This window comes from Mirounga angustirostris, unplaced genomic scaffold, assembly GCF_029215605.1.
Source record: "Mirounga angustirostris isolate CCGP_5_RB_7025 unplaced genomic scaffold, mMirAng1.0.hap1 SCAF_6, whole genome shotgun sequence".
NCBI classification, from domain to species: domain Eukaryota; kingdom Metazoa; phylum Chordata; class Mammalia; order Carnivora; family Phocidae; genus Mirounga; species Mirounga angustirostris.
This window is the reverse complement of record NW_026991714.1, coordinates 72,625,098-72,637,894: the sequence shown is the minus strand read 5'-3', so window position 1 is coordinate 72,637,894 and position 12,797 is coordinate 72,625,098. Positions and strand designations below refer to the sequence as shown.

At 39.0% G+C, this 12,797-nt stretch overlaps 1 protein-coding gene across 8 annotated transcripts in view; it reads right to left on the bottom strand.

The window, feature by feature from the left end:
- The window catches only part of PCDH15 (protocadherin related 15), a 794,976-nt gene that overhangs the window by 182,816 nt on the left and 599,363 nt on the right, over positions 1-12,797 (bottom strand). For all 8 annotated transcript variants that reach the window (XM_045877695.2, XM_045877694.2, XM_045877690.2 and 5 more), the window contains one exon: positions 9,771-9,995. In XM_045877695.2, the coding sequence (XP_045733651.1) occupies positions 9,771-9,995 (225 nt within the window). The remainder of the gene's footprint in view (positions 1-9,770; positions 9,996-12,797) is intronic.

Genomic DNA, 12,797 nt, shown 5'->3' with positions numbered 1-12,797 from the left:
AGCACATTTCAAATGCAAACTATGAAACAGCCTTTGATGCCATCTTGCATTTTTACAAACATAAAATGATTAAAGAATGTTTTCCCTATAGTACACCACAAGAATGACACCTAGAATTAGATGTTCCCAGAGACAGAAAACAATGGTGATTTACTGCAGGAGGTTTTCAAGTTAATTTATATGCATCTTTTTTATTTTTACAACTCAGTGATAGAAGTGCATTGTTATTCATGTCGTATCACTCACTAAACACATATTTATTGAGTTCCTCCCACTTCTACTACTCAGTGCTAGGCACTGGGGCTACTGCTGTTACTCAGGAAAATGATGGCCTGACTTCATGTCACTTACCTGCCATTTGACAGGTAAAGACACTGATTCTGCAGATAGTAGTGACTTTGCCTAAAGTAATCTACTTATTTGGCAGAGCCAAATTAATAAATCTGGTCCCTTGAGAGCAAGACCATTTCTCCCCCAATCATTTTATGTTTCATAAAGAAATGCATATCATTTTTTCCTCAAAAATAATGCATATTAACATGGACAATTTATATTTCTTAAATTTACTTATTTTAACATAATTACTACACTCTGCATTGTTGTGGGTACTTAGGGTTAGACATATTTGAGCCTAAAGGTGAATTTGTTAATTATCTTACTCCCCAAGTCATCTTTTTCTCACTTGCTATTAAAAACAAAAGGAGAAAATTATTCTACTTAGTCTTTAATATCTGTTCTGATACAACTTCCCTGTACAATGTAAATTGGAAACCCACTAATTAACTGATTATAACCACCTCTTTTTGCAAAGAGGTCAGGATAATTCTGTCACAATCAAAAAGCACTTGCTTTTATGTTCACAATAGAGTTGACTTCTGAGTTGTAAATACAAGAAAATCTGCAGACTTTCATGAAAAATAAGAGATCTTTAACTGTAAGCAAAACTAAAAACTAAAAATACCATTTCCTGTGTTTTGACATACAGTCTTCATAAACTTCCATGAACAAAAAATAAAAAAGTTCCCTTTATAGTTATGACCTTTAGAATCTGAACAAGAACCTGAAAGCACCATTCTGATAATGAGGGTGGTGGAGGGTATTGATCTTGAAGTTCCAGGCAGGGGGTAAATATATAAAACATTTGCATGCACACTTTCTCCTGCTCTTTTCAAGAGCATCAATTAATTTAATGAGTGAATCTTGTACGTAAAGGGGTAGAAATCCTTTTGTACCCCTAAGTTGTCACTTCTGAAGGTCAGAAAAGGAGCCCAACAATGTAATTTTTCTGTACATGACTTCCCAAGGTCACATAAACTCAGTATGTTCCTATAAATTTTCTTCTTTTTTTTTTTTTTCCCCATCTCAAAGGATACTTACAACCTTAATGGTACAAGATACTATTGGATAATCTGATTCTTCAGGGGATAAAAGGCATATAATTTTCTAGTTGTCATATAGTTGCTAATAGTACTGAGTACAGTGCTCCCTGCCTTTTTTTTTTTTTTCCTGGCAAAGTATTCACTAGATTCACCTTCTAACTGCATGTGTAGTGGATATTTTTTTATAATCTGGCTTCACAGACTGATTAGCCACAAATGTAAGTAATAACTGAAGGCTCACAGGACTGTTTCTTCTCCTCCTTTCCTTTGCTTGCCACTGGCGGGACCAGGAATAAATCAACACAGCTACTGTGGCAGTCTTCTCTTTATAGTACATTGTACACATTCTGGGGTTACAGTCTTTTATCATAGCTAACAAGTTCTTGCACAATGCATGATTTCAGATGAGAGAATTTATTGAAACGTGATGCCAACAAGCATAATCAACAGCTCATTATATTTATGCTCCACGGATGTCTGAAGAAAAAGGGACATAGACCCACTTTTGTGTAAATGCCCTGGTATGCAGCCAATGAAGGAGCAGTTGCACCTCCAAAACAGGCTCTTTTCTGTTGCCCATTTTCCACTAGAGGGTAGTATTGGCAAAAAGAAGCATATCTTCTGTCTTCTTGTTAACAATGTTATCATGAAGACCCGTAATAGTTTGCTTTCTGGGGTTATAATTTTTGTTGGTCTGAACAAAAATTACTGTTCATGTTTCTAAAGGGTATTCTGGATGTTAGCATGGTTCTCGTCTAGAACAACACTATGCTCTTCTCAGAAAAAAACATGTACTAGCCAATTTTTCATTTGTTTCCATATCTCAAGCAAAATAAAACTGTACCTGAAGGGACAGGGAGTAAGGCATGGGTTTAAGGAAACTTTGTGAATGAGCATCCCAGGGAAACGGGAATTTGCTGGGGACATTGCAAGTTAACGGCAGGTTTCCACAAAAAAGTAGAGAAAGAGATAAGAATTTTGATGTTCTGGAACCAGGGCTAAGAACTGTTCTTGGTCAAGAGACGTTTTCCAGAGAGAAGAGTACTAGAGATTGATGCTCTGATCATCTCTTTAAATACAGTGAACGCCAGCGCTCATCCTCAGCTCTCACACGTGTTTGGCCAGGGCACGGATGGGGCGCTGGTGGCTAGGAGGCTCCCGCTGCTTAGCGCTGTCCACCTCCAACTGTTTGCTGCCCATCCTCCAAAATGCCCTGAGGCTTGAGAAGCCGATGCCCGTCTTTCTTGGCGGGGGATGCAGCTGACTTCTCTGCCCGTTCCCAGGTCTGCTTTCCCCTGCCAGACACCTTCCGTGCGCTATCCCAGCAGCTGCTTCTTCTGCTGTTTGTTCCCTCCTGCAATTTCTCCTTCTCTTGTCTTGTCTGACTTCACTTCCTTCTCTCCCCTCCCCCTCTGCCGCCAAACAAATCTTTTTCTGTTTTGCGTGGGGTTCTCCTAAACAAAAATCATAAACTTACTCAACTTTTCTTTTTCTTTCTTTTTTTTTTTTTTGCATCAAAACCTGCACTGGAAGCTTCTTTCTTAGAGGCGTGAGTTTGTTTTGGTTTGGTTTGATTTCCGAGCATGTAGTTATTCTGGGTTTTTGAGGGGCTGCATAACCCCGATGCAGAGGCAATCAAAGCCCTGCTTGGCCACACCAGCAAAATGTACACAGTGGCGTTCAGTATCACACATACTGATGGAGCTCCCCCTGGGCATCAGGCAGGACATTAGATGGTGGGGGTGTTGTTACCACCAAGAGAGGCACAGTGCCTGCTGGTACTGACAGGTAGGAGTAGAAAGCAAAAATTAAATACATTAATGTTGAGTATGACGGATTTTATGAAAGAAGTACCAGGATGCAATGAGAGCACATAGCAAGGAGTTTAACTAGATTTCACACAGGACACATCTCTGTTACTTTAGCAACTGCTCCATCACTCATGCCCTCTGGCAGGTGGGACCATCCTTCAGTGAGGTTGATGGCTGCAGGAGCACAACACTGGGCAAGGTTGGCTAAACCACAGCTTTAACACATAATCCCATTCCCATTTGGTTTCCCGGTTTGGGAATGGTAATGTGGGGAGAAGGGAGCTGATGAGCTTTTGGGGTGTTTTCCAAGCCAGGAGGCTACGGGCACTTGAAAGAATATGTGCATGACCTGAGCTAGAATCTTTGAGCAGATTCCGTCTAATTTTCTCCATTGTGCACCAGAATTATGTGTGCGTGCTTTATGTTTACTGTTCGTCAGGCATCATGCCAGGGCTGTTAAATTTATCATCTCAATGGAATATATTAGCTATTTTATTTCTATTTTAATTGTAAAGAAACTGAAGCTTAGAGAGGTCAAGTTGCTTGTGGTGATCCAGCTAATGAAGGGCAGGCCCACGACCGCATGCTGGCATGTCAGACCCTTCAGGAAGCATTCTGATATTCGGGCGTGAGAAGAAAGGGAACTGGCCAGGTTGTCAGAAGATTATGTATCAGATATTATATAAGATGATTTGAGTAGGATGTTCATTAAAAAAATCCACACATAATTTTAAAAGATCTCTGCTCAAAAATACTTTACAATTTAAAAATTCTTCCAGGTAACTATTATACTTTTATCTTGGCAACCTGGTAAGCTTCTAAACATTGCATAGTGCTAATCTATTTCCCTGAAGATAATTTTCATAATTATTTATAAAGTTTGGTTTTTGTTTGTTTTTTGGTTAAAAAAAAGAGACTTGCATCAGTTGAATTTGTACATTTAAAACAACAATTGACTCAATATTTAACCCTACAGTTATTTTCACTAAAACCTAAGAAAGTGTTCCCCAAATTTTGTTCTTTGGAAAACTAATCCTACCAGAAGCTTTATAAACAAAAAGAATCCCATGATTCCACTATGGAAAATGTGGGAAATTGCTTTTTATTTTCTTGAGATTCACAATGTACACCAGCATATAAAGGACTTTTATATGAAGGCATGCAGGGGAGACATCTGTTTACTTCTGTGTGTCCCAGCATTTCCCAAACCCATTTGTCTATGAAATTCTTTGTCTATGAGACACCCCTTACCATCTCAAGGAGCTCGAGCTCTGTGGAATCTATCCTGAGGGACCCTGAAGAGAGTGCAACACTGAAGGCACACACTATGATTATGTGGAATATTGACTTTGGTGAATTACAGATTTCCAAGAATATACTGCAAATTATGCTGCATTGAGAGTGACCCCCATCTGTAGCAGCTACAGGAGGCTCTGGGACAGGTTCCAGGGATGGTGGTATCCGCCATTGACAGGGCTTATCAGCATCTCCTGCCCCCACTGGGAGGCAGCTCAGTTTTGGGGACTTCTGGCAAACGGGAGAATGTGACAGTCACTGAGGAGTAAAAGAACATAATTGTGTACACAAAGTGAGGCACTTTCCTGGGACTTCCAGAAACCAGTGGGTGATATTTGAGGAGCCAGGACAGAGACCCACAGAAATGTGAATTATTACTGCTAACTCTGGGCAGGTACCTTTTTAATTGTTTCCTCTAGTTTGGTTGTGTAGGGGAAATGTGTTACTTCTTAGTCGTAAAACTCTACAATAGCAGAGTACGCAGATACTTTAAGAAATGATCTGACTCCTTCCCATGGCATGCTCTTCCTGATATATTCACATTCTTTAAACTTGCCAGTGAATACATTAGTAAGAAGACTCCAATGAGAATATGATAATGCAGAATAGAATAAAGGGGAATATTTGAAGGCTATAGTCCAAAACATTTTCTCCAGGTCACCCAACCCTCTGGGAAAAGTCAACAAGTGGTAAAAAATAATGATCACCCGATTAGCCTATACTCCCCCCTAGCTGGCTCATTGAAATCCTTTTATTCCATTTTCTCCCTCCAGAGAAAGGGAAGGAGGATGCTATAAATCCTGAACTGTCCAGTTTCCTCTGACCAAATGAAATCCAAGATTGTCAATACAGTCACCACGGAGCATCAGCAGGGCATCACCACCTCTCAGGTGTCCGTGGTATGACAAATGCCACCTTCGTACCGGGTGTCGAGTTTCTATCTAGAGAAGCTATCCTCATTCTTATATTCTATGGGGATTGGGACATTTGTCTTCCTGCTGGGAGGAAAACATCTCTTAAAGATGAAAACTAGCTCCATCTTCTAAGACTCACTGAATTTCTCAATAGCCTAGGTCCTTGTGGATGTTATTTCACTTCTGGTCCTTCTAGCTCTCCTTGCCTCCACCCACACCTGCACCTATAAGACAGGCAAGCGCAGGTGGGGAGCCAAGTCTCCTCCCTGCATGGAAGAATCTCCCTCATCCTCTCGTACCGCAGTCATACCACCCGAGGTTACAATAAGCAGGACTTAGGTCATCTGCTCATCTTAGACAATCCATCACAAGGCTGTCCAGCATCACAGAGCCATTTACATATTTCGACTTTTCTGACTGGTCTTCCCCTATTGGCTTATCATAGAAGACAGACCTTTTCTTTCTGTGTATTTTCTACATTATATCACAACTCCGTTTGTAAGGACAGATTTTTCTGTGGACTATATATTTTAAACTATATAGAATTTTATTTTTATTTTTCAGAGATTTCCTCATATCACCTAATTTACTATTATATATTCAGTTATTCAGTATATTCAATAATTGTAAAGTGAAGAAGGCCATGTGTATCAGTGTTCTGCAAAAACGTTGCAACAAAAATACATATTATGTGTTTGATCATCATTGGTTTTGTTTGGGATCACTAAGAAAGCACCCTGCAGGTATGTGTGATAAAATTCTACTTTCTTTCTACTGTAGAAATATCGTTCCTTCCAAATATCACTTCAGTTTTCCCATTCTCACTCCAATTAGAAATTTGATGGACTAGATATTAAGCATTTGATTTTTTTTTTCTTCTTCTTTACAAAAGAAAATTATGTTTCTTCTCATTTTCAAAGAGAGATCTTCAAGATGCTTTCCCTGTGGTGACTGTTTTGGGTAGAAATATCTCTTAACAAATACTATGCAATTATGTTATCAGCAAAACAGCTTGTCATACTGCAAGTAAACACAACAATGACAGAAAATCTGTATGCTTGGGAAAGACCTACATTTGTGGAGAAAGGGAATTGTACTCCATTCTTCCCTTCAAAGCCAACAAGCATGATATTTTATGGGCCCCAATATTAGGTGATAGTTTTGAAGTTCTTCTTTGTGATAATCTCACCCTGAGTGACCAGAAGAAAGAAAAGCAAGTTTCAGCCTCCATTTAGGGAAATGTTCTGTAATTTTTTTTTTAATGCTTTCATCACCTTGAAAAAAAGAAAGTGGCATTGAAAATGTCTAGAATTGGGGCACCTGGGTGGCTGGTTTCAGTGGACAACTCTTGGTTTGAGCTCAGGTCATGAGTCTCAAGGTTGTGAGATCAAGCTCTGTGGTGGGTTCCACACACCTCAGTGCAGAGTCGGCTTGAGATTCTTTACCCTTCCCTCTCCCTTCCCATGTGTTCTTCGCCCCATGCACACTTATGTGCTCTCTCTCTCAAATAAATAAATAAATAAATAAATAAATAAATAAATAAATAAATCTTAAAAAAAAAGAGAAAAAATATCTAGAATGGAATGCTGGTTGATTAAGTTTTGTCTTAAATGTATAATAAATCAGAAATAATTTAGTACAAAAAAAAAGAAATAATTTAGTACAGGTCAGGAAGTTCTGACCAATGAAACTCCTTGACTTCTCTAAATAATATAAAGCAACTGAGAGCAAAAATTAGATCAACACCCTCCTATTTCTTTTTTTTTTTTAAAGATTTTATTTATTTATTTGAGAGAGAGACTGAGAGAGAGAGAGCATGAGAGGGGGGAGGGTCGGGAGGATCAGAGGGAGAAGCAGACTCCCTGCCGAGCAGGGACCCCGATGCAGGACTCGATCCAGGGACTCCAGGATCATGACCTGAGCCGAAGGCAGTCGCTCAACCAACTGAGCCACCCAGGCGCCCCCTCCTATTTCTGAAGAAGGAATGAGTCCATCGATGAGCAAATCCTTTCCACACACCAATGTGGTAGCCTTAAGTGACACCCATATTTAAAATAAAGGGGTGATCAGGGAACATGAAATGCAGTTTAAGAAACTTCAATCCCAGATAGAGAACAAGACTTATTTAGAGCACATCTTGCTTGATTAGATGATATTTTTTGACCCAATCCAACTCCAATGACTTCTATCAAAAAAAAAAAAATCCACACAAATCAGTCTACACTGAATCTAGAGTAGCCAAGTCAGAGTCTGTGATGGTTTAGAACGCTCCTTTATGAACCATACCCAACCTGAGAGACAAGGCCATCCCATCTGAGTAGCCATCTGTGGGTCTGAGAAGAATGTGCAGAAGATCATTAGTAGCAAGTCTTTTCTTCCTTTATTGTCCAAAACGCCAATAAATGGCCATTTTTCTATTTTAAATGTTTTTGTTTTTGTTTTGTTTGTGGTCAATTCCACCAAACCGTAGGGGTAGGCAAGTGTAGACCAGGGTAATCTGGCTTAAGCTTTTCACCTGGTCCTGAACCATTCCGCCATATTGTTAGTTCACTCAGGGAAGGCTCATCTTAACCTTCTTCATTTCTTTACCTGTTGAGATATTTTCATAGCCAAAACATTATCAGGTCCCTAAAGTGATTCTGTAAACAGATTTCTTAATTTCTAAATGTTACACCACAATAGTGTGCCAAAATCATATTTTAAAATATGAATTAAAGCCCCCCAGGCCACTGATGATTGATCCTTCTCCAACCTACTAGAACATCATTGTATTGGGAAAGAGACGCACAAACTGAGATTCAGGTGACCCAAGGAAAGATTCTAATAGATCAAATTTCTATTCCCAAAGAGGACTTAATGCTGAATAAAATTTTAACTCCCTGAAATACATAATTTCTTAGGCTAGAGAGACACACAGTGGGAGAAGTAGGTAAGAAGTCATTGTGGATGCTTGAGAAAGAAGGAAGTCAGACCCTGATAAAACTCTCCACACAGCTTTCACGCATCTGAGAATGGAAGGGACGTGTGTGTCCCAAGGTAGCTTAGGGGAGACAGCAGAACCCCAGGGAAGAATCATCACATGTGCACTGGCAGATAAGCTAGGTCAAGTGTAAAGAAGAAACAGTGAAATATTTCTGTGTCCCTCTCTGATTGCAGGATTACCTACAAAAAAACAACAAAACAAAACAAAAAACTAAAACCCAGACCCAAAGATCTTATAGTCACAAACATTAGAGCAATTACCTACGTGATAAATAATGCCATGCTAATTACATGTTGGTGCACTCTTTAACAATCTTCTGTGTATTCATACCAGCATTTTTTGTCTAAGAAAACTAGTAATATGTATTAGGTATTTATCAGTTAAACGATCAAACAAAAATTCAAAAAAGTGATTATTTCTTATTCCAACAATTCCATATTGCAGTGACCTACAAAAATGAACACAATAAAAAACAAAATAAAACAAAAAAAGACAAAAAACAAACCAATGAACATAGTAGAAACATTGCCTATGACCTTGTGTACCTTATGAGCTTGCATACTTCTAGCCCTCTCTTGACAGCACCTTTCAAGAATTGCAGTCATCCCCATTACCTATCTTCCTTTCATTCTAAGCAAAAATCCATCTGCAGAAAAGCATTTGTAATGCCTTCCCCATGGGAAGAGGGCTCCTTTGGGAAGGAGCAGAGGAATCTGAGAGTTTAGGACACAGCTCAGGTGACTTTTCCATACACTAACCTTTGAGAACTGATAAATCTCTCCTCCTGTCTTCTTTTAAAGGCATACCTTAAAAATCACTAGACTCCCAAAAGGTTGAAGATACCATGCTTTTTGAGGCAATCATTTGGCATGGGTTATCACAATGAATGAGATAAGAAATCTGGCGCAGACAACAAAGGCCTCACGGTCACAGACCTTGAATGTGGCTGAGCCAGAACTTGGCCCCGATTCCATTTCATTCCAGAATCTCAGCTTACAAACTAAATAGCTCTGGGGCCTTAGAACTCTTACTTTTCCATAATCTGATCTTTTTAAAATTTTTAAATTGAAGGGTTTGGATGAAGTTATTATCCCTGGTGCTGTGAAATTTGGACTAAAGTCTGGAGAAATTGGGACTAGATTAAAATTCCAGAGCTATGGGAACATTCAGGCAGCCACTGTGGTTAAATTCTTATTTAGTGTTTCATTCAAATGTATCTTTATACTTCAATGATATGGTTATTTCTCAAATCTAACACATTCCAGACTCTAGGTTCTGGGTCTGGTATTACTGTGTTATTATGAATCATTGCCCCCAGATATTTAGTCTAGTACAGACTCAGAAGAGAGTACGGAGTCGGCCACCAGGAGTCATCTGTGCTCCTTACCTTTACTATCACTGTGACAGTGGCAATGCCTGGTGGCATCGTTCCATAAATATCGAAGGCCTCCACGAGAAACGTGATGCTTGCTTCCTGCTCCGGAAATGACTCATAGTCCAAGCTCCTTAAAAGGGAAAGTTCTCCTGTAAATGGATGTAGTGCAAAAAAGTGCTTTACTTCTGGGCTTCGGATCCGATAAGACACATTTGCTCCAAGGTCAACATCTTTGGCCTGTAACAAGTGAAACAGAAGGATGGTCATATCAGCGTTGTTACAAACCAGAGGAGTGCAAGGTTGATGGAGGTCATGGGTCAGTACCCAGGACATCATGAACTTAACAATGACTGCAGGACATGTTTCCGAGACAAGCATTTTTGTTAAGTAATTTACCAAAGAGAGGAAGGAGAGAAAGAGAAACAGAGACAGAGAGACAGAGAACCATGACATTTTGTCTTTTTTTTAAATTTTATTACTGAGGCACCTGGGTGTCTCAGTCGTTAAGCATCTGCCTTCGGCTCAGGTCATGATCCCAGGGTCCTGGAATCGAGCCCTGCGTCGGGCTCCTTGCTGGGCAGGAAGCCTGCTTCTCCCTCTCCCCCTGCTTGTGTTCCCTCTCTCGCTGTGTCTCTCTCTGTCAAATAAATAAATAAAATCTTAAAAAAAAAATATTACTACATTTATTTTCCCTGAGAAATCACTAACTAAAAGAATTAAACTACACTAAAGAAAAGAATATTGTCATAAATTATTGTGTATTATTTCCTGCTAATTGCATAACATTGAAAAATAATGTTTTATTTTTTTTTATTATTTATTTATTTATTTATTTTTTTTATTCATTTGAGACACAGAGATACAGAGAGAGAGAGAGAGAGAGCATGAGCAGGGAGAGAGGCAGAGGGAGAGGGAGAAGAAGGCTCCCCGCTGAGCAGGAAGCCCGATGCGGGGCTCGATCCCAGGACGCTGGGATCATGACCTGAGCCGAAGGCAGACGCTTAACCATCTGCGCCACCCAGGCGCCCCTGAAAAATAATGTTTTAAATAAAAATAAAGTTTTACTGAGTGTTTTTCATAAACATGTTAGATTATTAAAGGAGTATAAGGAAACTAAGGAAATTTAAGTAATAATTTCTCCTTACAGGGATCCTATGATACATTTCTAGAGATCAGTCTATTATACTCCCTTCATTTAATTAATCTTTATTGAGTAGTTATTATGCATGAGAAGCACAAGATGAACCAAGACACAAATCCTGCCCTCCAGGTTAATGTCTCAAAAAAAACAAATAAACAAAAAGACACAAATATCACAATAGAAAGAAAACAGAGACATGGCAGCTGAGAGGTGTTCAGAATTGGGGGTGACATGTTCTAGCTGCTGGTCTCACAGGATGAGGAGGACAGACTGGCCAAGGCAGCTCTGGTGCAGGAAATGGAACGGGGTGGGGGTGGGGGGATGGGGAGATGAGCTGTGTTAGGATGTGCACACAGGAACCTATGCACCTGCTACGTGAACTTTTGTCTTGGCTCCCTGCAGTCAGTTACCAACATCACAACCAGAAGATATTGGGAAAACACAGATTTTATGACATAATTTTCCTATCTAAAATCCTTCTTGTTTTCCATTCCATTTTGGGTTAACCCCACTCTCCTGAACGTGGTGAGAAGGATCCATACAATTTCTAGCCCTGTAGCTCTTCCCTGTCTCCTCTCCTCCAGGATTTTGAGCAGGTTCATTCCAATGCCTTGAATAGCATTTCTTCCTCTTTGCTAGAATAACTCTTCCTTGCTCCTCAGTTCACAATGTAGAAAGCAACTATCTAAATCTCAAGACCAGATTTCTAAACTCTCAAGATTAGGTTAAGAGTTCCACCTGTCATCTCTGAGGCCCCGCTCTTAGGACCTCTGTTGCAATTACAGATTTACTTGTCTGTTTGCCACAGCAGACTGAGAACCCCAGGAAGGCAGGAAATCTGTCTGGTCCACATTGGAATCCCCAAAGTCTAGCAGAGGAGTTGACATACGATAAACCCTGGAAATATGTGTGTTTAATAAATAGATGAATAAATGAAAAGATGAAGAGAAGAATAAATGGAGAAATATGGACCTTTCCCTGGTTGGCATGGCCTTTTTTAGATTTATTAATGTTTTTGCCTAAATATTTTTTGAGTTGAATTATGAAAAAAATACAAGTTCTTGATATCCATGCTAACAGAGTTCAAGTTGTGGATGGCAGGTCAAAGAAGGACTAGAATCTTTTTTTTTTTTTCCCCCAAAAATTATACTTCATAGATGTCTGTGTCAGAATTGAAAGGGGTGGTTTATTAGAATGCAGATTTCTGAGCCAACCTAACCTACTGAATCAGAATGTCCAGGGTTTCTGGTACTATTGTAGCCAAGGACTGAAAAAAGGGCTTGGATGTGGGGACACTGTTTAAAAGGAGAGTCATATCTCTGGGAGGATGTCAGTTCATTGAAAGTGAAAAAATAATGGGTTCAGCAATATCTTCTTTCTGTAAAATATAGGGAAAATCTCTACCTGTGTGTGTATGTGCATATGCATATATATACACATATATATGTACACACACACAAACATAAGTATATATGCACATACCTGGAAATGCACATTTACATATATGTAAATATGGAAGTGTTTACTTGAATATATACATATGTAGTTATATATGCACACACCCACATAATGCATATTTACATATAGATAAATATGGAAATATTCATTTGAATACATGCATACATAGGTATATATGCACACACCTGCCTATGTACATATTTACTTATATGTAAATATGAAAATATTTTATTTCATATTGTGTGAGCACAAAGATAAATGTCATAGAATACACTTACAAATTTAACACTGAGTATTCTAGAGGTACAAAGTGGGGAATTATTACATTTTTCTTTATAGACTATTGTATTGTCAATTTTTACAATAAATATATAGCATTGATTTTGTAAATTAAAAAAGAATTATTAAGATGTGTTATTTGATTTCTTGGAAAGGTACTT